Source organism: Dunckerocampus dactyliophorus, chromosome 12, assembly GCF_027744805.1.
Source record: "Dunckerocampus dactyliophorus isolate RoL2022-P2 chromosome 12, RoL_Ddac_1.1, whole genome shotgun sequence".
In the NCBI taxonomy this organism is placed as follows: Eukaryota; Metazoa; Chordata; class Actinopteri; order Syngnathiformes; family Syngnathidae; genus Dunckerocampus; species Dunckerocampus dactyliophorus.
The window spans coordinates 13,876,424-13,899,228 of record NC_072830.1 but is presented as its reverse complement, the minus strand read 5'-3'; the positions used below and the strand labels follow the sequence as shown (position 1 = coordinate 13,899,228).

General features: G+C 41.7%; 2 protein-coding genes across 17 annotated transcripts in view; one reads left to right on the top strand and one right to left on the bottom strand.

The window, feature by feature from the left end:
- Positions 1-22,805, bottom strand: part of LOC129191387 (muscleblind-like protein 1) — a 202,595-nt gene that overhangs the window by 176,149 nt on the left and 3,641 nt on the right. The gene's annotated exons all lie outside the window — the stretch shown is intronic.
- On the top strand, positions 8,991-10,156 carry LOC129191471 (uncharacterized). Its single transcript, XM_054794851.1, has 3 exons — positions 8,991-9,604; positions 9,698-9,870; positions 9,975-10,156. The coding sequence occupies exons 1-3, from the start codon at positions 8,991-8,993 to the stop codon at positions 10,154-10,156; spliced, it is 969 nt and encodes a 322-aa protein (XP_054650826.1).

Below are 22,805 nucleotides of genomic sequence, written 5' to 3'. Positions count from 1 at the left end.
CGATTGATTACCTTGTCAACGATGTTACAAGATAGAAATCTCGTCCTGAATGGATATTTGAGAACCCAGATCGATGTAGTTGAATCGTAGGAATATAAATCGATGCATCGATGTAGTGAATGAATCGTTACACCCCTATTAAATTAACTAAAATACAAATATGAGGCATTCTGAAGACGCTGTGAATGATCTGTAGTAATGTACACTAGTCACTCGGTGTCAGTAATGTTACTGTAACGTTCACAATAATCCCTAATCAAAACAGTCCACTGTTGTTGTGTGTAGAGGACTCTAATAATGTTAAAAAAAAACATATTTAGAAGGTCGGAAATAGATTTTCTACGCTCTAACTACAAAAATATTTCATTTATAAATAAGTAATTTTGTGGGAATCCACGGTCAGTCTGGAACCAATTAACCGTGATAAACTATATTCATCTTACAAACAAAACAAACATTTTGGACAGTTTTCAAACTGTTACCCCATAAGCTTGGCAAAGTGACTAGTTTTGATTGTGCGCTACAGGCCAGACACATTGCAACAACAGGACCATTTGTAGGTACTTGTCCAGCCAAAACACCTCACACCAGGTCTGTGCTTCTTTTTTTTTTTCCCCACCAGTTTATTTGAATTTCCGGCCAAATGTCAATGCAGTACTGTGTCAAAACCAATACGCTGTCACCTGATGAGTGTTTGCTAAGGTTAAATATCACACAGCCAGTAACTGGCATGTAACATTTAAACTGATCCATGCGCAAAACAAAGTAAAAACAGAAACAGGCAATAGCTCTGCAGATAAAACATGCAATGCGGCAGCCATACAATAATATGTGCAGGGGGTGTCCAAACTTTTTCCATCGAGGGCAGCATCATGAAAAATCAAAGGACGGAGGTGCCATGTTCATATTTTACATTTTATAAACCATCCCATGTACTGTAGATGTAAGTAATATATACAGTCAAACTTGTCTATAGCGGCCACTAGAGGGAGTCTGCAAAAGTGGCCGCTATAGACAGGTGGCCTCTATAGACAGGTTGGCGTCCAGTTTGAATGTTGACCAGTAAAGGAAAAAAAAGAAAAAAAAAGGGGGAATTTTTTTTTTAAATAATGCTGACCAGTAGAGGGCACTGCGGACTGTGGATAAAAGTTGTACAGCACTACTAGGCTTGTTATTATCATGGTTCATGGTTCATGGTTTTAATCCTGATCATGCATGAGTCAAACAGTAGCACATCACATAGTACAATTCATAATTTTGCATGTCCAAAAAGGAGTAGGAAGAAGCAAAGCTTATTTAATCCTACCCCTCATCAGTTTCACATCAGTTTCAATACATTTATTCACCTCTTGTTCTTCCAAGTGTACTTTGTAGGTCTACATGACAATGTAGTGCAATCATAGCCAAGGTTTTTACTTACTAAAAGGAAGCTAGAGGCTTAATAATAACTGATAGAATATATCCACGACCCACAGAACAAAGCTGTGCTAGTAATGTCTTACGCTTGTTTTTAATATTTTACTTTTTATACGGCAGTGTCATTACAGCTTTAGTTCATCAGGAAGTGACGGGAAGTGACGGTGGGCGTCCCGCAAGTCCTGCAGTGTTCTCCGCTGTTAATAAAGCCATTAAAGTGCATCGGCGACGTGAGTCTCTCCTTCCCCACAACAAGCGGCATTACAGTATTGACCAGTGCACACCAGGAAATAAACGGTGTCATTTCTTACAGGCATTGGCTGGACAGCTATGTAGTGGGGCTTGTTTAACCTTTGCCTTGTGGGCAAGCAGGAAGGAGAGACGATGCTGAGAGATGTGTGTGTGTTCTGAGCTGCTGTCTGGTGGCCGCGTTCAATAAACAAAGTTGGCAGAAGCAACAGGAGAAGTTTCCTTCTTTGCTTCGGAGCTGAATAACACTGTCAAGTTAACAGACTAGTAGCGAACGGAAAAGAAGATGGCTTTTTTTGTGTGGAATACAGAAGATGAGGACTTTGATGGATTTGTGGATGAGGATTGATCAAAAATAAAGTGAGTACATTCTAAAATACTTCAATTAAGTACAACCGAACTCAGTTTTGCTTCCGTTGCCGCATGCATGCTAGCGTATGTTTTTTTTTTTTTTTTTTTTTTTTATTGTAGAGTCGCTGGGAGCACGTCCTGTTCCCAGCCTTATTTGCGGTAATGTTTTGGTGCAAATGGTCTTAAAGTTACATGTTTGACCAGGAAATAGCATGCTCAAAAGAAGACGGCTTTTTATGTGGAACAACTGACAGTTTGTGTGGATCTTGTGAATGATTGTGACTGAGCTAGAACTCAGTAATTAAAGTCTACACACGACGGCTTCATTGATTGAAAAACGAAACTTTTTCGTGCATGAAGCTTCTACTTGAGTTGGTAATTTGGCCGCTATACGCAGTCAGATATTGACCAAGGGAGACAAAATGGGTGGCCGCTGGCCGCGTTGGACAGGTGACTGCTATACAGAGGGTCTATAACATGTAAATTTGCTGGGGGGGATTTTTCAGTGGCTGCTATAGGCAGGTGGCCGTTCTATAAAGGTGGCCGCTAAGACAGGTTTGACTGTATGTACTGTGAGTGTGCATACGTACGTGTGTACAGGTATCTCTGTATTTGGGGCAAGTCTTCATGTATATGAAGGTGCACTAATGTGTGAGCGTGTAATTGTGACTGCCGGCTCTTCCCGCTGGTTCTCCCAGTCACGATAGCCATAGGTGCCGTAGGAAGCCAGTACGCCCATCTTGCGATCGAAGTGTGTGGGCTGCACGAGCCTCATACGATGCGCACACACACGTAAGTCTCCAGTGAGTGAAACGTACGACAGCCTTACATGAAGCGCACCTAGCACGCACCAGTCGCACGCTGCACTCACGATCTAAAAGCTACCAATGTAGGGCGAGTGGCAAGCACGTGGGTGTCACAAATCACTTGCTCCATAAGCACACACTGACACACTTGCAACCCCTCTGATGCCCTACTTCCTCAAAAATTGCAGAGCCCGTGCGTGTGGTAACAAGTACGTCGGGATGTAAGGCCCGCTTAAATAACCTAAAACATCTTGGGCAATGATGTAGATCTACAGTTGACACCACTGATTTACTTCTGCCTAGTTGCTTGAGATGTTTGCATAATTCATAGTGCTCAATCATTACAGACCCGTTAGCCAATGACATCTTATATGCTAATAAGAAGAGATTTAAACTCACACAAACCCCAAAAAACAGCACCATAACAATTATGGAATATGTTTCTTTATACTCATTCATTTTGCAGTTGAATCATTGCTCTGACATAAATAGAAAATCACATACTAGCATGCATACTGTACCTGCAGCCATCCTTGGCCGTGATGCAGATTTTCTGCTGGGAATGATAAACATGAAAGCTGCATCATACTTTCATGCTATGTACTTTCATTCAACGGTAAAGTTTAACTGTCTTCAACAGACTGTTGGCCTCCTCACGTGACCAGCGCAGAAGCTTGGGAACTCAACATGTATTATTTCCACTCTGTGCTTCATGATCACGGGACTGGTAGTAAGAAACAGCAGAGGATTAGCTCTTTCCAACACCTGTGCAACACTTGTGTGATGAGGAATGCTGGACTCTGACACCCTATTCCACGTGAACGATGCTATCAGCAGACATGCATGATTCCATGAAGAATGTGTGTGTTACTCTTTCACAGTGCAAATAATACAATAAAAATACGGCAGAATGTGAATTTGACAGATTTTTCCTTAAAGACTGAAGAATCATTTTGCAGAACCAACAACAAATTCATTCTGTTGCCATGAATTCTCGTTTAGTGTCCAGGAGATGGTGCTATGATCTAACTCCATCTTGAGAAATACCCTTGCAGTAACCAACTGTGGCTTAAAGATACATACTGTATATTTGATCAGTTTTAATTCTCAAAAAAAGTAAGGTTGTCCTTGAATTTTCAGAGTATTTTAGAGGTGAATCTTCTACAAACATTGTTGCAACACTATTAAGCATAAGGTAAGTTAAGGTAGTCACATATGCATGATCCATTGTAATGCTACAATCAGATAGAGGTAAACATGTTTAAATTGCCCTCCTACCCATTACAGTATAATATCTGGAGCAGAACTCACAATTTTAATCATCCTTTAGGTAGTTTTTGTTGCTCTGGTGACCCCTACAGGCGACAAAGTGTAGCAAATCAGCTTACAACATTTGGTCCTATAGCACAGAAAAAGACCCTAGGACATAGGTGACCAAACCTTTTCCAGCGAGGGTCACATAGTGAAAAATGAAACCATTCAACTTGTTGATATTTTGTAAGCAGTGCATGTACATATTCTAATAAGTTATATATATTGAAAGAAAAAGCTGTATCTAAGCTTTGTGCGAAGAGGACTCCAGGAGGAAGATGACTCCGGTGGAGCCCATTTGAATGGTGATGGGCCAGGAGGTGGCAGCAGTGGACCACTAAAAGTACCTGGGAGTCCACATGAACAGCGGACTGGACTTGGACAACAGCACTGCCGTCTACAAGAAGGGCATAAGCAGACCCCTGAGCAGCAGTTTCATGAGACTCATGAGCAGGTCCTTCAATGCATGCAGCAAGCTGCTGGAGATCTTATACCAGTCTGTGGTAGCCAGTGCCCTGTACTTTGCTGTGGTTTGTTGGGAGACCAGCACCAACAAAAAGGACAAACTGTATCGACAAACTGCTCCGGAAAGCAGGACAAATTATTGACACTCAGTTGGAGGTGTTTGTGACATTGAGAGACAGGAGGGAACTGGACAAAATGCTCTCCATCAACATCACCCAACCGCTCCAATAGAAGGGCAGCGGAGCTCAAACTCCAAAAGACTTCTCTAATTCCACTCCAGTTCCACTCCCACAGTGAATGCTACAGGACTTCATTCATTCCACATGCCATCTAGCTCGACAATACCTCACCTGTCTGTAAAAGATAATGCACAACATTATTGTGCTGTACTCTCTGTCCTCCCTTGTAGAGTGTGAATCTACTTGTATTTACTTTATTTTTACTCACAATTTGTAAATATGCAAACCTTGTTGATCTTATTTCATCCTCCACCCATCCATCCATCCATTCATTCATCTTCTACCGCTTATAAGAGATCAGGTCGCGGGGGCGTCCAGCTCCTCCCGGCGGATCCCGAGTCACTCCAACGTGTTTTGTTTGTGGGTTTTGTTGGTTTCTCATACTATTATGGCCTAAAATTGACTTTTTTTTCAACTTTATGCAACTAAAATGATGTCATGTTTCCTCATAATATTATGACATTATTCTAGTAAAACTACATCATTTCTTCTTAGATTACATCTTTTTTCTTTTAATATTTTGACTACCAAGATGACTGCTGATTTTTTACATCTTCTTAAATTGTCTTCTAAGACAACCTGAACAGTCCAGTTGCAATCGATGAATGAGAATACAGTATTCACAGGCATACGTCTTAAATTGTATTTTTAGAATGTGTCAGGGGCCAAAAAAAACAGCAGCGGGCCACACTTTGGACACCCCAAATAATATAAAATAATATATTTTCAGATTTTAGATGTCATGAGCCAGCTTTCCACTGTTCTATGGCTGTACCATTAAATGATCCCATGTGTGTACAACGTGCTGCTTTTATGTAAGTGTTGATCAGGGTTACTGGTGACAAACTGACAGGATTATAACAACACCAGCGGGAATTTAGCATCCTATAACAGCTCTAATGAACCCTGCAGGTTTTATTGGGACTGCTGAGCCCCTGAGGCCCACAAAGCAGGAATGCATTAAGACGAAATGAAGGTAGCATAGAACAGCAGGCTCACCAAGGCCATATTGTGTCTTATTAGATCAGTAACCTATAGTATGTCGCCCATGTGTTCTTTATGTAATGCTGTAATCTCTGGAATGACTTTGAGCTATTGCTGCTCAGCATGGGAGCAGTATGTTTGCTATACATCAGAAGACTCTGTAAAAACAAAAAAAGCAGGCTGGTAATGTGCAGGAGTCTAGCAAAGAGTGGGAGGCAAAATCAAGAGTAGGGTGAGGTATCGTTTAGATTTGTGAATCTCAACTGGTGGGTGAGGATACAAAAGTGGGTCATAGAGCTGTTTTCAGTGAGTCGCGAGTCTATGCCTGGGCGTTTGTGTCTGCTATTCACTTGCTACGCCACCAGGCTTGTGTCATTCGTCCAGAAGAGCGTGCAATAGAGAGGACAGTGTCTCAACGCTGCAGCTCACGTTGAGTTCCAAACAGTCGGTTTTCATATAAGATATTTGAGTTGAAAAAACATTCTGAGGTCAAGTACAACCAAACTTTCCAGCGTTCTTGCGTAGGCATCTTAGCTAGATCAAGGGTCGGCAAAAGATCCATTTGGGCCTGTTTCGACCAATTTGGAGTCACAAAACGTACTTGACCACTAAATTGAAGTAACACCACATACAGAGTTGTGAAAAAGCGTATGCCCCTCCCTGATTTCTTTTCTTTTTTTTTTTTTTACATGTTTGTCACACTTAATCGTTTCAAATCATTAAAAACAAATTTAAATATTAGTTAATGACAACACAACTGAACACAAAATGCAGTTTTTAAATGAAACTTTATAATTAAGGGAGAAAAAAACTACATGGCCCTGTGTGAAAAAGTGATTGCCCTCCTGTTAAAGCATAACTGAATTGAGATTAATTGAGATCTATCAGTGTGGAAAAGGTTATAAGGCCATTTCTAAAGCTTTGGGACTGCAGCAAACCACAGTGCGAGCCATTATGGCGAAAACATGGAACAGTGGTGAACATTCCCAGGAGTGGCCAGCCAACCAAAATTACCCCAAGAGCTCAGTGACGACTCATCCTAAAGGTCACAAAAGACCCCACAACAACATCCAAAAACCTGCAGGACTCACTTGCCTCAGTTAAGGTCAGTGTTCATGACTCCATTATAAGAAAGACAAAGGTCAAAAACGGCCTGCATGGCAGAAATCCAAGACAAAAACCACTGCTGAACAAAAAGAACATTAAGGCTCGTCTCAATTTTGCCAGAAAACATCTTGATGATCCCCAAGACCTTTGGGAAAATACTCTGTGGTCTGACGAGACAAAAGTTTAACTTTTTGTAAGGTGTGTGTCCCATTACATCTGGCGTAGAAGTAACGCCACATTTCAGAAAAATAACAACATACCAACAGTAAAATATGGTGGTAGTGTGATGGTGTGGGGCTGTTTTGCTGCTTCAGGACCTGGAACACTTGCTGTGATAAATGGACCCATGAATTCTGCTGTCTATCAAAAAATCCTGAAGGAGAATGTCCAGCCATCTGTTTGTGGCCTCAAGCGGAAACCAACTTGGGTTCTGCAGAAGGACAATGATCCAAAACACACCTGCACGTCCACCTCTGAATGGCTGAAGAAAAACAAAATGAAGACTTTGGAGTGGCCTAGTCAAAGTCCTGACCTAAATCCTATTGAGATGCTGTGGCATGACCTTAAAACGTTGTTCCATGCTGGGAAACCCTCTAATGTGGCTGAATTACAACAATTCTGCAAAGATGAGTGGGCCAAAATTCCTCTACAGCGCTGTAAGATACTCACTGCACGTTATGGCAAAACGCTTGATTGCAGTTGTTGTTGCTAAGCGTGGCCAACCAGTTATTAGGTTTAGGTGGCAATCACTTTTTCACACAGGGCCATGTAGGTTTGGATTTTTTTTCTCCCTTAATAATAAAAAGTTCAATTTAAAAATGGAATTTTGGTTCAGTTGTGTTGTCGCTTACTAATATTTAAATTTGTTTGATCATCTGAAACATTTAAGTGTGACTAACATGCAAAAAATAAGAAATCAGGAAGGGGGCAAACACTTTTTCACACCATAGTTTCCTTAAATGTTTTGTCACGTTTCTTTTCTGTCTTCCTGTGGAATGACAAGACACACCTGTTGCCACCTGGCAATTAGTCTTCTTAAGCCTTCTCCACCAATTTCGGATCAACAGTCGCAATAAAAGTGTTGTTACACATGGATTTGTTCCGGTTCCAGTACCCCTCTCCATTTCAATCTAGTTGCCATTGTTCATTAGCAGCAAAGGAAGCTTACAAGCTTACTAGTTGATCAGCATCATGGTTTCTCACCAAGTTGACTAACCAGAAAACATTGTCCCTAGCACTTCGGTGGAGAATTGCATGACACACGCTCAACTACGACGCAGAACTTTGAAATAAATAATATGTACATATTTTTCCGGTGACTACTTTCGCTTACTACTGTTTATGACGGCATTGGTGCCATTGGAGTATTGCTGTTTTCTTCATCTTTTTCCCCCCTTGTCCTGTCCAGCCAGTGGGGTAAATATATTGTTGATTTAGATGCCCGAAACAGATTTGTTCTGCCAGGGAAAATAACAGAACAACAGAAACAAACAACCGGACTACATCAGCAAATGTCTATGACAGCTATAAAGAAATACTGTATATACCATCGAAATAACAAAAAAATATCAACAGCCACAGTGATAATACTGCATTGAGACAGTAACACACTGTGTGCACAATTATTAGGCAAGTCAGTATTTTCACCCTATTCTCATTTTTAGGCATATTTTCCAACCCTAAGCTGAATAAACTTAAATGCGTATTGGGTTTAAGCAGGTGATGTGTATGTGTGAACTGAGGGTTGGTGTGGCCTGAGCAGATCAACACCCTTTGTTAGGGGTGCAGAAAATGCAAATGTGCCAGAGAAGAGATTCAACAGTCCTTGAAAAGTCAAGAACTGTAAAACTTCTTTCATAGGGACGCAGAACTCTTGAAATTGCCAAGATATTAGAACGTGACCACAGAACCATTAAATGTTAAGTGCACAAAAGGGTCGCAAGAAACGTGTCGAGAGAAAAACATGCTGTACGGTTAAAACTGGCCCCCACAGAAAAGCCCCCCCCCCCCCCCCCCCCCCGCACCCCCAGCACAGGAGCCACCACCAGCGATAGCGCCCACAATGCCACCCCCAAACCACCACACACCATGGACCAGCCACGTGCCCCGAGGCAGCTCCAACCGTCACCAAAACAGCAGGATCCGCGCCCCACGTGACACACACACCACCATGGTAGCCCAAGGAGCCGCACCACAGCGACCCCAAGAGAACTGGGCCCCGCACAGAATGGAGAACGGCCGCGCCCATGAAGCATTGCAAGCCAAAAGCGGCAAGGAGGGGCCGAGGAGCGAGCACCACACGACAGGACCCACGAGAGGAACGATACCCCGCTGGATACCAGGGCACGCACCCCCGCCAGCCCCACCTCCCACCAAGCTGCAGACTGGTCACCGCGCCACCCATCCACTAACACGCCAAGGAGGACACCCCGGGGCCAAACAGACCCCCGAGAGCCTGGGGACGAAGACCAGCCAGACACCAAGCCAGACACCAAGCAGCGGGGGGCGCCCGCCAGCCCCGTCCCCAAACCGACAATACCCCAATAAGGCCAAAACCCCCCCAAAAAACAGCCACCCCACCCAAACCCCAAAAACATTACCCCCTCCCCGCCAAACCCGGCCAGCGCTGCACCGAACACCACCAACCACATCACAGCTGCCCCGGAAGGGAAAGAGGTGGGTGGGGTGTACAGCCTGAAGATCCCCTCCCCAACAACACACACTCCCCACCCCACATCAAGTCCAAGTTGCACATCTGAGACCCCCTAGCCATCGGCACTTTGGGCACCCCACCTCGCAAAACCCAAGAGGATTAGGCCCCACCCCCAAGCCGGCCTGCAGTAATGCCCCAGCACAACCCCCAGAGCAACTGACGAAGCAGATCTGCTGCTATCCGCCAAGGGGAACAGCCATGAGAGTGGGACAACAGAAGTTCCCCACACGTCACATGTACCCCTACACTAAATTGATAAAATACAATAAGGTAAGTAATAAATTAATTAAAACACGAAAGATAAAAAAGGGATTAAAACAACCCTCCCTCAAGATACCACCCTCCCATCCTTGGTAGACAACTACATAGAGGCAGCTGAGCAAAAGCGCAGGGGCTGGCCCCATGCCCCGCACCAGATGATCCCACACGGCAGCCGAGCAGGAGGGCCCGGGCGGACCCCACCACCAGAGGCAGGGGAGACCGAGGGAGAACCAGTGCAACTGGCTTGTTTCTAAATCAACTGCAGAAAGACCTCCCAACTACTAAGCTAATAAAGGACTGAAGATCCCAAGTGCCAAAGATAGGTCCTCACACACTCCATGCCAGAAATTATTAATTTGAGGACAGGCCCACATCAAGTGTAAGTAGTAATCTACTCTATGGTCTGACGAGTGTACACAGATGTCATAAACCCATTCTCTGACCTGTGTATAGTGTAGTCTATGAAGAGTTTGAAACTGAACCATCTGTAGGTTGGGATTTGTGATTAACCGGGAAGCATTGAGAAATATTTTCTTACAGAATTCAGGGTTGCAGCCCATAGATATACTGTATCTGAGTTCTATTTGGAGGTTGAAATGCAGACTGTGTTGTCATATTTAGATAGCAGAACATATACAGTCAAACCTGTCTTAGCGGCCACCTTTATAGAAGGGCCACCTGCCTATAGCAGCCACTGAAAAATCCCGCCCAGCAAATTTACATGTTATAGACCCTGTGTATAGCAGTCACCTGTCCAACGCAGCCAGCGGCCACCCATTTTGTCTCCCTTGGTCAATATCTGACTGCATATAGCAGCCAAATTACCAACTCAAGTAGAAGCTTCATGCACGAAAAAGTTTTGTTTTTCAATCAATGAAGGCGTCGTGTGTAGACTTTAATTACTGAGTCCTAGCTCAGTCACAATCATTCACAAGATCCACACAAACTGTCAGTTGTTCCACATAAAAAAGCCGTCTTCTTTTGAGTTTGCTATTTCCTGGTCAAACATGTAACTTTAAGAGCATTTGCACCAAAACATTACCGAAAAGTAGGCTGGGAACAGGACGTGCTCCCAGCGACTCTACAATAAAAAAAAATAAAAAAAACATATGCTAGCATGCATGCGGCAGCGGGAGCAAAACTGAGTTCGGTTGTACTTTTATCAGTTATCAGTTATTATTAAGCCTCTAGCTTCCTTTTAGTAAGTAAAAACTTTGGCTATGATTGCACTACATTGTCATGTAGACCTACAAAGTACACTTGGAAGAACAAGAGGTGAATAAATGTATTGCAACTGATGTGAAACTGATGAGGGGTGGGATTAAATAAGCTTTGCTTCTTCCTACTCCTTTTTGGACATGCAAAATTGTGAATTGTACTATGTGATGTGCTACTGTTTGACTCATGCATGTTCAGGATTAAAACCATGAACCATGATAATAACAAGCCTAGTAGTGCTGTACAACTTTTAGCAGCAGTCCGCAGTGCCATCTACTGGTCAACATTATTATTATTATTATTATTTTCCCTTTTTTTTTTCTTTTTTTTCCTCTACTGGTCAACATTCAAACTGGACGCCAACCTGTCTATAGAGGCCACCTGTCTATAGCGGCCACTTTTGCAGACTCCCTCTAGTGGCCGCTATAGACAAGTTTGACTGTAGTTTTAAAAATTGGTTAATGGTGGGATTGCTTTCCCATGTTTTATTACTGAATCTTACCCAAATTATAGATTTGATTTGCATGTATTCAAGAAATGTGTCATGGTTTATTCCATACTGTGGTACAAGGTCATTAAATGGGTTAGACTTGTTTCCTTTTATGATATTTATCATGCATCAAAATCTTTTTTCGTGGCATGTCAGAAATCCATTGGTTTCTTTTTAAACAAGATGTCAGGATTATTCCAGATGGGTGTGTATTGGCAAGGGGTGAGCGAGGACCTGGTTATTAAGACAAGATAAGAAATTCTCACCAAGCTGTCAGAGAGGTGCTTATACAGGTATTTTACAGCAATTATTTTTTCCAGAGGATTTGGCTAATGAAGGGTAAATTAGAAATGGGGATTTCTTGGCTAAGTGATTGTTCAATCTATATCCATAAATAATCCAATGGGTTAGGTTTGTTTCATTTTAAAATATACTGTAGCCTGTTCGCAAGGAAGTAGTAGGATAAATCTGGGACTTCTAAGCCCCCACATTCCCTGGAATTTTGTAATGTTCTGAGACTTATTTGTGCTGGATTGTTTTTCCAATGAAATGTGTTAATATGTGAATTTAATTATTTGACCCATGTTATAGAGTGTTTAGTGGGGATCATGGAAAACAGACAATTAACCCTTGGTAAGATCATCATTTTCATGGTAGATACTCATCTATAAGTGAAATGGGCAAGGCTCTTGAACGTGCAAGACCATCCTCGATTGATTTCAACAGTGGAAAAGAATTCAAGCGGATCAGGTCTGATAGGTTGGAGGAAATGCTAATACGCAGATACTTTATGTTCCCAGAACACAGTGGTGTATAGAAGGAGTTGTTCATGAGTGAGATTGACTCGTGAAGTCAGGTTCAGGAAAAGTAATAAATCATCAAATGCTTTTTCAGCATCTAATGAGACGATTGTGGTTTCTAAATTATGGATGACAGAGTAGTCAATCAGATTGATTAGACGTCAGATTTTATTAGAAAGCATGGCATCTCCTATCACTTTTATGCAGATGGCTGCCAGATCTACTTACCTATTACATGAAATGACCATGCCCCCCTGACACCCCTATTTGAGTGCTTAAGCGACGTCAAGGTCTGGTTGGCTCAATGACGGGAAGACAGAAGTTATCGTGCTTAATAATAATGACCCCCTCTTGGACTTGGGCCGCATCAAGAACCAAGTCAGTTCCACAGCCACCAGCCTTGGCGTCATAATGAACAGCGATTTTAAAATTAATAAACAAATCAACGCCGTTGTAAAATCCTGTTTTTATCATCTTCGGCTTCTATCCAAAGTCAAACCGTTTTTATCATTGCGGCATTTTGAACAAGCCATGCACGCTTTTATTTCATCACGTCTGGACTACTGTAATGCACTTTACTCTGGAATAAGACATAAATTACTCTCTCGCTTACAGTTAATCCAGGACTCTGCAGCACGGCTTTTAACAGGAACCACAAAGAGGGAGCATATTACCCCAATTTTAGCCTCCCAGCACTGGTTGCCTGTGCATTTTAGAATTGTTTTTAAGATGTTATTGTTTGTTTTTAAGGCTTTGAATGGGCTGGCCTGTCAGTACATCTCGGACATCATCCCAATGTACACTCCAGCGCGCACATTGACGTCTGAAGGCCAGCTCCAACTTGTGGTGCCTAAGACCAGACTTAAGACCAGGGGAGACTGGGCCTTTTCCATAGTTGGCCCAAAGCTGTGGAACACTCTCCCCTCTCATGTAAAAACGGCCCCCACAATTGATAGCTCGTCTTAAAACCCACTTTTATTCTCTGGCTTTTAACTCGGTGTGAGTCGTGTGGTCCTTTCTGTCTTTTATTCTTTTTTTTAGTTTTAATGGTTTTATTTATTTTAGTTTTTTATTTTTTTTTTATTTATTACCTATTTCTTAGATTTATTGCTTTTATTGTTTTTACTTCTTGTTTTAAATATTTTACTGTTGTACGTTTCTTTGTTTTAATTTGATGTTTTTGTTTTTACTGTTGTCATTTTTACTTTTACTAATTATTTATGGTTTTACTAGTCTGTGCAGCACTTTGGAAACAGTGTTTATAAAATGTGCTATAGAAATAAAGTGGATTGGACTGGATTGGATTGGATTGGATTGGATAGATGTACATTGTTCGTGTCTCCCATTTATAAATCCAGATTGATCAGGGTGTATTCTATGAGGGGTAACATTTTCCAATCTTCTAGCTAATAATTTGCATATTATTTTTAAGATCTGCATTAATCAGTGAAATTGGTCGATATCTGCCATTATGGTATTGTACTCATAGCTATCCCTAATACATAATCTGTTACTGCAGGTCTTTCTCGTACAACAAAACACTACAGCACTGTATGTGCTAAATTGTGATATGAAACGTGTAATTTTACAGCAAAATGTATGGATTAATCATCCCTAAGGCTTGTAAATAGGGGTGTCACGACACACTCGGCTCACGAGACGAGACGATGCTTTTGGGTTCACAAGAACAAGATGAGCCAATATTTTAACATTACTGTGAAGAAAACCACATTGACAAAATATAGGACTGGACAAACAGGCTTTTATTTGAGTCAAAAGTAATGAAGGTACATTTTGAAATGTTGGATAACTTTGCATGCATTTTCTGATATGTTGCGGACTAACTGTAACTAACTGTAGGTGTGTGCTTCATATTAATTTGGTCTATCTATGGCCTAACCGATTACTCCATTAATTAAAGCAACAAGCTTCAGATTAATCGACTAATAAAATGATCATAACTATATTTTTGTGCACATTTGTTGTTTTACTGAAGCTATTTGACAGACATTTCGATTTTTTATAATTTAACATTACAAAAGTTTATCGCAGGGGTCTCCAACCTGTTGATCGCGATCGACCAGTCGATCTTTGGGAGTTGCCAGGTCGATCGCAGTTGTAAACTCCCTAATTAAAGGTTTATATTTAGTACAGGCCATGTTCAGGACCGAGTTCATGTTTTTATGCCAGGCACCTTGCAGGGCAGCTAAGGCTCCTTCTTAGAACCGATGGCGCATTCGAGCCATTAAGGGCAGCTGTTGCTGAAATGAGCGTATACATGTTTATGTCTGTCTGTGTTGGTGATAAAAGATTCCAGACAATAAATCAGACATTATCTTGTCTAGGCTCATTGCTGAGACCAGGGATCTTGGGCTCAAAAAGGTTGGTGACCACTGGTTTATGATGTGCAGTTCCAATCCTACCTTGTGCACAGCCAGTTCCATATTACATGCATTACCATTCACAGTAGCGATGCCATAGTTCACAGTATTCCTGCGAGACAGCTTTTCTCTGAACGATAAATGTCAGACTTGCCATATTAAACCAAAGTGACAAAATTCAGATCTGTGCAGAAGGTGTGCATCTATGCCAGAGATCGAAATGCAATTTCATCCATGTCTGGTATTCTAAGTGGTATTATGAAGCATCCATCCATCAACCCTTTGACGCTCATCTGCTTTTGGTACAGCATTGAATAGACAATAGTGTGTCAATAGTGTGTCATGTCAAACCTCAGACTACATTTAGCACAGTGCTGTAGATCCCACATAAAGTTGCCGAACATGCCGCCTTGCTGTCATGAGTCGCTGTGGTCATTCTACCACCGCCGTGATTTATACGCTCACTGACATGGATGACAGTCAGTGGCGTGTTTGTAAATCTTCACAATGAGGTCAATGCCAAATGGCCACGTGGAATTTAAGCGCTCCAATAACATATCAGGATAAAAATACAGTATGACCAAATTCCAGTCTCTAACTGTGGCCCAGCAGAAATGCCTCAGCCGATTATTACTTTAGTTATAAATGTGTTGCTCTATGCATGATGAATAGCAATGCCCTGGACTATTCCATAACTTACTAAAATCTTATGTTGAGGCCAATATAAACTAGAATCATGATTTCACTTTTATATGCCAACAAAGTCAACAAAATGTAAGCTAGGCTGTAGTCAGAAAACACTATCACTAACTCAGATCTAAAAAGGTACACCACACGTGACAGCAACAGCAACTCTTTAGTCCCGGGGTTTTCAAAGTGTGAGATGGATCTCCCATATAGGTGCCCGAGTAGAATTACTACTGAAACAACAACACATCATCAGTAGGGTAAAACTAACCTGTTGCTTGACGGTCTAATCCCAGCTCACATTCCCTATAATAACAATCCAATGCTTGGTGAATTCTGCTTCTCTGGCATTCAAGGAGTGTGCAGCAGCTTGAAAAAAACTAAGAAAAACATTTTACAAACCAAAAGAGCCTGGGGTGAGCAGAAAACCTTCCATCATAGTTTTTTGGGGAGGCCCCAACTGCATTTATATTCTGATGGGAGGATCACTCTGCAAAACTTTGAAAACCCCCTGCTTTAGTCTAAACTAAGGATGCTATCGGTGGACGATCGATCGGAGCATCCCAAATCTAAGCAGCTCTTAACAAATACAGACTGTTGACTGAGGACCGGCACCTCCCAAAGTTACGCAAGAATGAACTCTGCCATGTGATTTGTAGCTGAAGTGACTACAGACTCCACGTCACCGGTCCACAAAATATTTTTGCAACATCCTCCTTTGTAAAAATCCCATTATGTGGGCTTTCAATGGCCTTTGAAATTAGCAACATAAAAAAAACAAATAAATGGAAAAATGGTCAAGGATGTTGAGGAGGCGTCTCATGTAAGAGGATATACGTTCCCGAACCACTGTACACTATTCCTGTTATTCATTTCCCACAGTGGTGAGCCTTCACTCTTAGAACCAAGCACGAAGTAGCCACAGTCAGAGTGATGTTATAAGCTCATCAGCTTGTCACCGAAACTTGAGCGTGCGGAAGTGCACTTTATCATATGTTACATTCTTGAGCTGTATGAGAGGCAACCTATTAGAAACACCTCAGTGACATTATATACAGTACAGCACCACTGCAAAAAAGTTTTGAAATGAGTGTCACTCAAAACTATTACTATTATTATTACAGTAATCCCTTGTTTATCACGGTTAACTGGTTCCAGACTCGACCGCGATGAGTGAATTTCCACGAAATAGGTCAATATTAATAAACTGAATAATTCCATAGTTAGAGCATAGAAAACCCGTTTCCGACTTTCTAAATACGTTTTTTTTTACCATTATTACAGCCCTGTAGCCATGAAATACCACTCCTGTTATTCTTTGTATACACCACATTGCGCAATACTAATGTGCAGGCTACGTGATCACTGCAAGGTCATAAGAGACAGTTGCTGCTCATAGCATACAACAAGCTACCGAGCTAATTTATTTGTTCTAAACTTTAGAAAGTCAAACGGAGTGAGGAAGAAGGACAAAGTAAGAAGCCAAAAACGTACCACTTCCACACGAAATGGGAAGAGAACTATATCATGTCGGACATGCCATGGCTGACTCCATGCAGTGTTAGGTAATGTAATCTAAGGCAATGTCTCATCAATGTAATATTACTGACACCTAGCGACCACAATACTACATATGACCTGTCTTTAAATATTTTTTTAACAAATAATAGACCATAGTCTACCACGAAACAGCAATCATTTATTAAAAAATGCAATAAAGCAAGAAACGACTGTATCATCTTTGTAAAGGTAGACCTTTTTGTTACTGTTCTGGAATTAGATATAATTTGATTGTTCGTGTGTGCCTAATGAAGCATCTGTGGAGTGCATGTGTCCCACAGCTTCCTGAAGCCTACCTGCTTGCTGTGACTTTTATACGTTGAGTCATCCCTTTGGCCCAAACTCAGCGTACTTGTACGTAAGATCTGCAGTGAGTCAGAATAATGAGCATGCACTGGAAATTAAATACACCAACAATATCAGTTTGACCAAATTTGAAGTATTGTTGCTTTAAGAACAACAAAGCTGGTCTTCCTTCAACTGACAATCCAAATTCCTTGGCTTAGGAAAGCCATGAAACAGAATCAACAATGCAATCAGAAGAATCACAAACAAACCTCATCCTCTCCTCCCGGCCTCACAGTGTTACTCATCCAACACACACAGACACACAAAATATCACAAATCTATGCTATTCCCTATTCATCCTCTTTCCTCAGCTCCCTAAGCGTCTTATTGCTACCTAAGAAGAGGCTTAACTTTTCATTTATAATCATGACTTGGGCCAGAACATAATTAACTCTGGCAAGGAGGAAAATCTGCTCTGTTAGCAGATTAAATTGACTCTGGCTAGAGGGGATAAGCCACCAATCTTGCATAATTGAATTAATTCATGCTTGTAAGGAAAGGGATAAGAACAAGAGGGATGAGAGTGTTTGCATTACCAGATGAGCACTGTAGCGAAGAAGACAAGCCCTTTAACTTTGGCTTCGGGCGGCTTGCGGTGCTTCCCTTGGACTGACCTGGGCCCTGGGCACTTCTGCACACTTGAGGGGGATGTCGTGCTACTGGTGGCCAGCATGCCGCCGTGGTAGCCTGGGGTTGCCGTGCCGTGGTGGCTGCTGGGGGGCCGGGCTGTGTGATGGGGTGGGGCTTGGTCTTGCTTGTGGGGGCCGTGGGCCTAGGTGGCGGGCGGGGGTGTGGTGCTCTGCCGAGCACTTGGACGTCTGTCACTGCTGGTCTTTGTGCTTTGCTGGGCTGTTGTCCGTGTTTTTGCCACCCCCAGCTCTGTCTGCGGGCTTGTCGGGGGTGTTGTCCTGTTTGTTTCTGCTGTTTTGTTATTGTTGTTGCAATTGCTGTTGTTGCTGTCTCTCTCTGTATTGTTCCCCTCTTGTCCCCGCACTCCCCCCTCAGTTTTCTTTTCTCTTCTTCTCTATCCCCTCCTGGTCCGATCCGGTCGCTCCAAATGTGTATAACAACAAAACAGTATCTGACACTTTTCCCTGGCAGAGCAAATCTGTTGAGCACGTACGGGCATTTAGATCAACAACACTATCTGCCCTAATGGCTGGACAGGACAAAAAAAAAAAAGTAAGGTTTTCATTGAATGCTTGTCACTATGGTGGCATAGTGTTTACAATACTACTGTATATATGTAAATAAGACATGACTTACTGTGTTCTATGGCAACTTTGAAGCCTTTCTCCTCTAGTCCTGTTACTAGCTTACTAGCATCCAAAATGCTTTATACCGTACATGTAAATGTTTCTTCATAGCAGTCTTCAGTGAAATGAATGTGAGGCGGTGGTCCATATCACATACACCAAAATTAGCACTTGCTTCATTCTCCAGACAAGCTCTACCCGGGGCTGCTTACAGCACTGTTACAATGCACTGTTCTCGTCCACGGCGGGTAGCTCAGTCCCCGCTCTCCTGTGTGGTTCTCCTGGCATTCACAGCTGCACGTTGGGCAACTCACAGCCCGTGTCCGCTTAAAGCGCTTTAAGTACTTGCTTGGTTCAATGTAGTCTTAAACCTTCGTGTTTTGAAAAAGAAAAACTTAAAGTATCACTCGGACACTGTGAACAGCAAGCGGCAACACGTTTTGGCATTACTAGTATTTTGATGAAAAATATACCGAACCAAATCGACTAGCTAGCGTTTGTTTACAATCCTGCTCCTTCACCAACATCACTTGGGAAACGCCCCCTTCTGACGAGCTCTGACCAAAATGGTCGCTTGGGACATACAAAAATGCAATTTTTACTAATTTAACGTTCACTTTCAAAAAAACAAACAACGCAGAACATAATTACAAACAATATAGAACATAATAAAGTTGAAAATCATGTCAGTGACGCTTTAAAATTAGAAGAGAAGAGGCGACTGTTGTCCAAATAGTGTGGTGTCCAGATGTTAGCATAAACAAGCAGTGAAGACACAACAAGTAACAACTTTAATCGCCCCAGTGATGTGAAGCAACAGATGAAAGGGACCCCATTATCCTTCATTCCATCCACATGAATAATCCATCAACACATTTATGAGAAGGTTATCTGATATGCTTGCTTATTCCCATGTGGTTGCAGTGCGACTGAAAGTTCAACCTGTCCATAAATAGATCTTTTATGTACCTTTCTGACAGAGAAAAGAGCCTCTGGTCGGGTATAAGTGAATACAATGAACTGTTGTGGTCACATGTAATAATGTTCATGTCTGTCCAGAGGTACACTCATACGTTGATGCTAAACAGTGAGAATGTGGGTGGTGGTAAACCAGCAGCTTGCTTTAGGAGACAGATGAAGGAATTATGTAGCAGGCCAAATTAGGAGAGAGATGAAGGAATTATGTAGCAGGCCAAAACACGCATAGTTGTTACCGGCGGGTTCTGTTTCATGGATAGACTTTACAACCAAGTGACTCAGAGATGCTAAGGCCACAAGCCACAAACATAGAACATGCTCAATGCAAAACATTAGCGTCTTCTTTAAGTTTAACCCTGAAAACAGATTTATTCTATGGCATGGACAGGATCTGTAATGGGAGGGGGCTAGAATTTCTTAAAGTCTGCAAAATATCCATAGAATAAGGACTCAAAGTGTGGTACAAGTATCATGATATAGGTCATGGGATGCCAGTGTATGCCTCTTTTTCCCGGGATATTGAATAGATTTGTACCCTTCTTCTCGATATATGGATATTTGTAAAATATCAATATTTGCTTTAAGCACGATATCAAAACCAACCATATCGATATCAGTATAGACTGGATTTGCGATGTATCTCCGTCATCCCTGCATGCAGGCGGCTCCAGTCAAAGCTTAGCGAAAGCGTCTGCGGTGGAAGAATTAGTCAGCAAGGAATAAGCGGTGCCGTCCAGTGGCCTGGTGGCTAGCGTGGTGGCCAGACTGCCGGGAGATCAGGAAGATCTGGGTTTGAATCTCCGTTGGGCATCTCTGTGTGGAGTTTGCATGTTCTCCCCGTGCGTGTGTGGGTTTTCTCCGGGTACTCCGGTTTCTTCCCACATTCCAAAAGCATGCATGTTAGGTTAATTGGCAACTCTAAATTGTCCATAGGTATGAATGTGAGCGTGAATGGTTGTTTGTCTATATGTGCCCTGCGATTGGCTGGCGACCAGTCCAGGGTGTACCCTGCCTGTCGCCCTGAGTCAGCTGGGATAGGCTCCAGCATACCCCTGGATGGATGGATGGAATAAGCAGTTTACCTTGAATTCAGAGCATAAAAAAACATTTTTCCACCATCTTAAAACGTGGCACAAACTCCAATATGAGGAATGTGTGAAGCTACGCGCTCCTGTTGCGTTCCTCATGATAGGAAAAGCAAAGCGGTGTGCTATTATATAGGTGTCCTATCACATTGCTAAAGATATGGTCCCCGTTGCAACAGTGGAAAAAAACAGCTTTAAAAACCTGCTGAAAACAATGAACTCAATGTCCAGTGAGCTTCACAGTCACAATTATTTAGCACGACAAGCTCTACCACAAATGTACAAGGAAGACTGACTGCTAAGCCTGATGCAGTTGACAGGTTGGTGTTCCTGGCACAAAATAAGGACATGCTTGTGTATTCTAAAAATGTTTACCTAAAAAAAATACTACTGTTCAATTTAAAGTATTTTTGAATTGCTGACATTTTAAAAATTCCTTTTAAACCGGGCACTCCTTCATATGTTCTTCTTTTGTTATTACCTGAGGATTTGAGTATAGCTAAAGGTTTGTAATAAAAAATGATTAGATTTGACTTTTTCTATATTTACTTAAAAATGAATGGCCTACTTTATTTTACAGGCTATTTTTAGATAAGACTTTTTTATGTGCATCTTGAAGCTTTCAAATTTCATAAAACATCCTCATGTTAAGTATTTCTTTTAATAAAACAACTTGACACGCATATTTGGCTTTGATTTTGTCTAAACTCACTTTGCTTAAAAAATATCGGGATATTTATCGTATATCGATATTCAACCAAAATATCGGGATATGAGTTTTGGTCCATGTCACCCAGCCCTACAGCAGCATATCATGTACCGTCTTTAATAAAGAATCTTATTTCGTTGACAGCAACATCAACGTACATCTATCACACACTGAGCATGCAATGATGTACAGTGGATCCTCGCATATTTGCGATTCAGCATTCGCTACCCAGCAAATTTGTGGATTTTGGGTCAAAAAAATATTTTTTTTTAATTTGCATTTTTTTCCTCTGAAAATAGGCATTTTTTTCCCCACAGAAAACACATCTCAGTCACCCTATGATGGTAAAATTTCTAAACAGTCGTCCCTCGCTACATCGTGGTTCAAACATCACTGTTTTGTGGTTGAATACGGCCTAATAGTAAAAAATATGAATATTTAAGCAAATTGTACATATTCTTTGCCTAAACTCAGCCTTTTCAAACAAAAATGGCTAAAAGAACAAAAATGCAAATATACGGCATTCAAAAGACGTGATATGTAGTGTAATATCTGTGACTTGCGTACGCCTTTAAGGAGCAGGGCCTGGGAAGTGCCGTGTGTGACTAGAGTTCACTGTGTTTAACTGAATGTTAGCAGTGTGGCAAGTGAGAGTGACTGGCATCAGTTGTGGCTGACAGCAGCTCCTGTGTGAATGTTCACTGCATACGTGCTTGTTAATAAAGCCACTGAAGGGTATCGTGAGTCTCTCCTTAACCACAAACAGCGACATTACAATCGTATTTTACACTGGTCACTAGGTGTCAGTAACGTTATATTGATGAGACAATAGCCACCGCTGACATGTGAGTCTATGTGATGTTTTATTTAGGTCTAAGATGTATTATTTTCTATTATTATATATACTATATTGTGTAATAGGAGTGTAAAGGTGACTATAGGAGTGTTATTTCATGTCTAGAGTCATCTAATAATGTTAAAAATTGTATTTAGAAGGTTGTAAACAGGTTCTGTACTTCATTTCTAAATAAGGAATCATACAAAAATTCACTTATTACGGTTAGGTCTGGAAGTAATTACAGTGATAAACAATAAATTACTGTACATGAAAGTAAAGCATAAAATGTGCATATACTGTATGCAGTACAGCATACATGTAGTGACGCGATGTCAGTACAAGATGCCGCCGTCCCGTTTGTGCAACATTAGCTTCGACAGTCAACTCTTTGTTACAATCCAGCTTCAAAACTTGCAGCAAGTTGAACACAGATGAATATGATCACAAGTCATTATTCGAATTTCAACAGGCAAGCAGTGTGGATTATGTAGATGCGGCTTGGAGAAATGCCTTTTCTAGCCTGCTAACTGCTAGTGCTGGCCTGACGACCAGG

Bases quoted from the DNA above. Each gene is read 5' to 3' on its own strand.
- LOC129191471 (XM_054794851.1), top strand. From the start codon at position 8,991: ATGCCACCCCCAAACCACCACACACCATGGACCAGCCACGTGCCCCGA. The intron at 9,605-9,697 runs GTGGGTGGGGTG...GAGACCCCCTAG, and splicing joins CTGCCCCGGAAGGGAAAGAG to CCATCGGCACTTTGGGCACC. The intron at 9,871-9,974 runs GTCACATGTACC...CCCTCCCTCAAG, and splicing joins ACAACAGAAGTTCCCCACAC to ATACCACCCTCCCATCCTTG.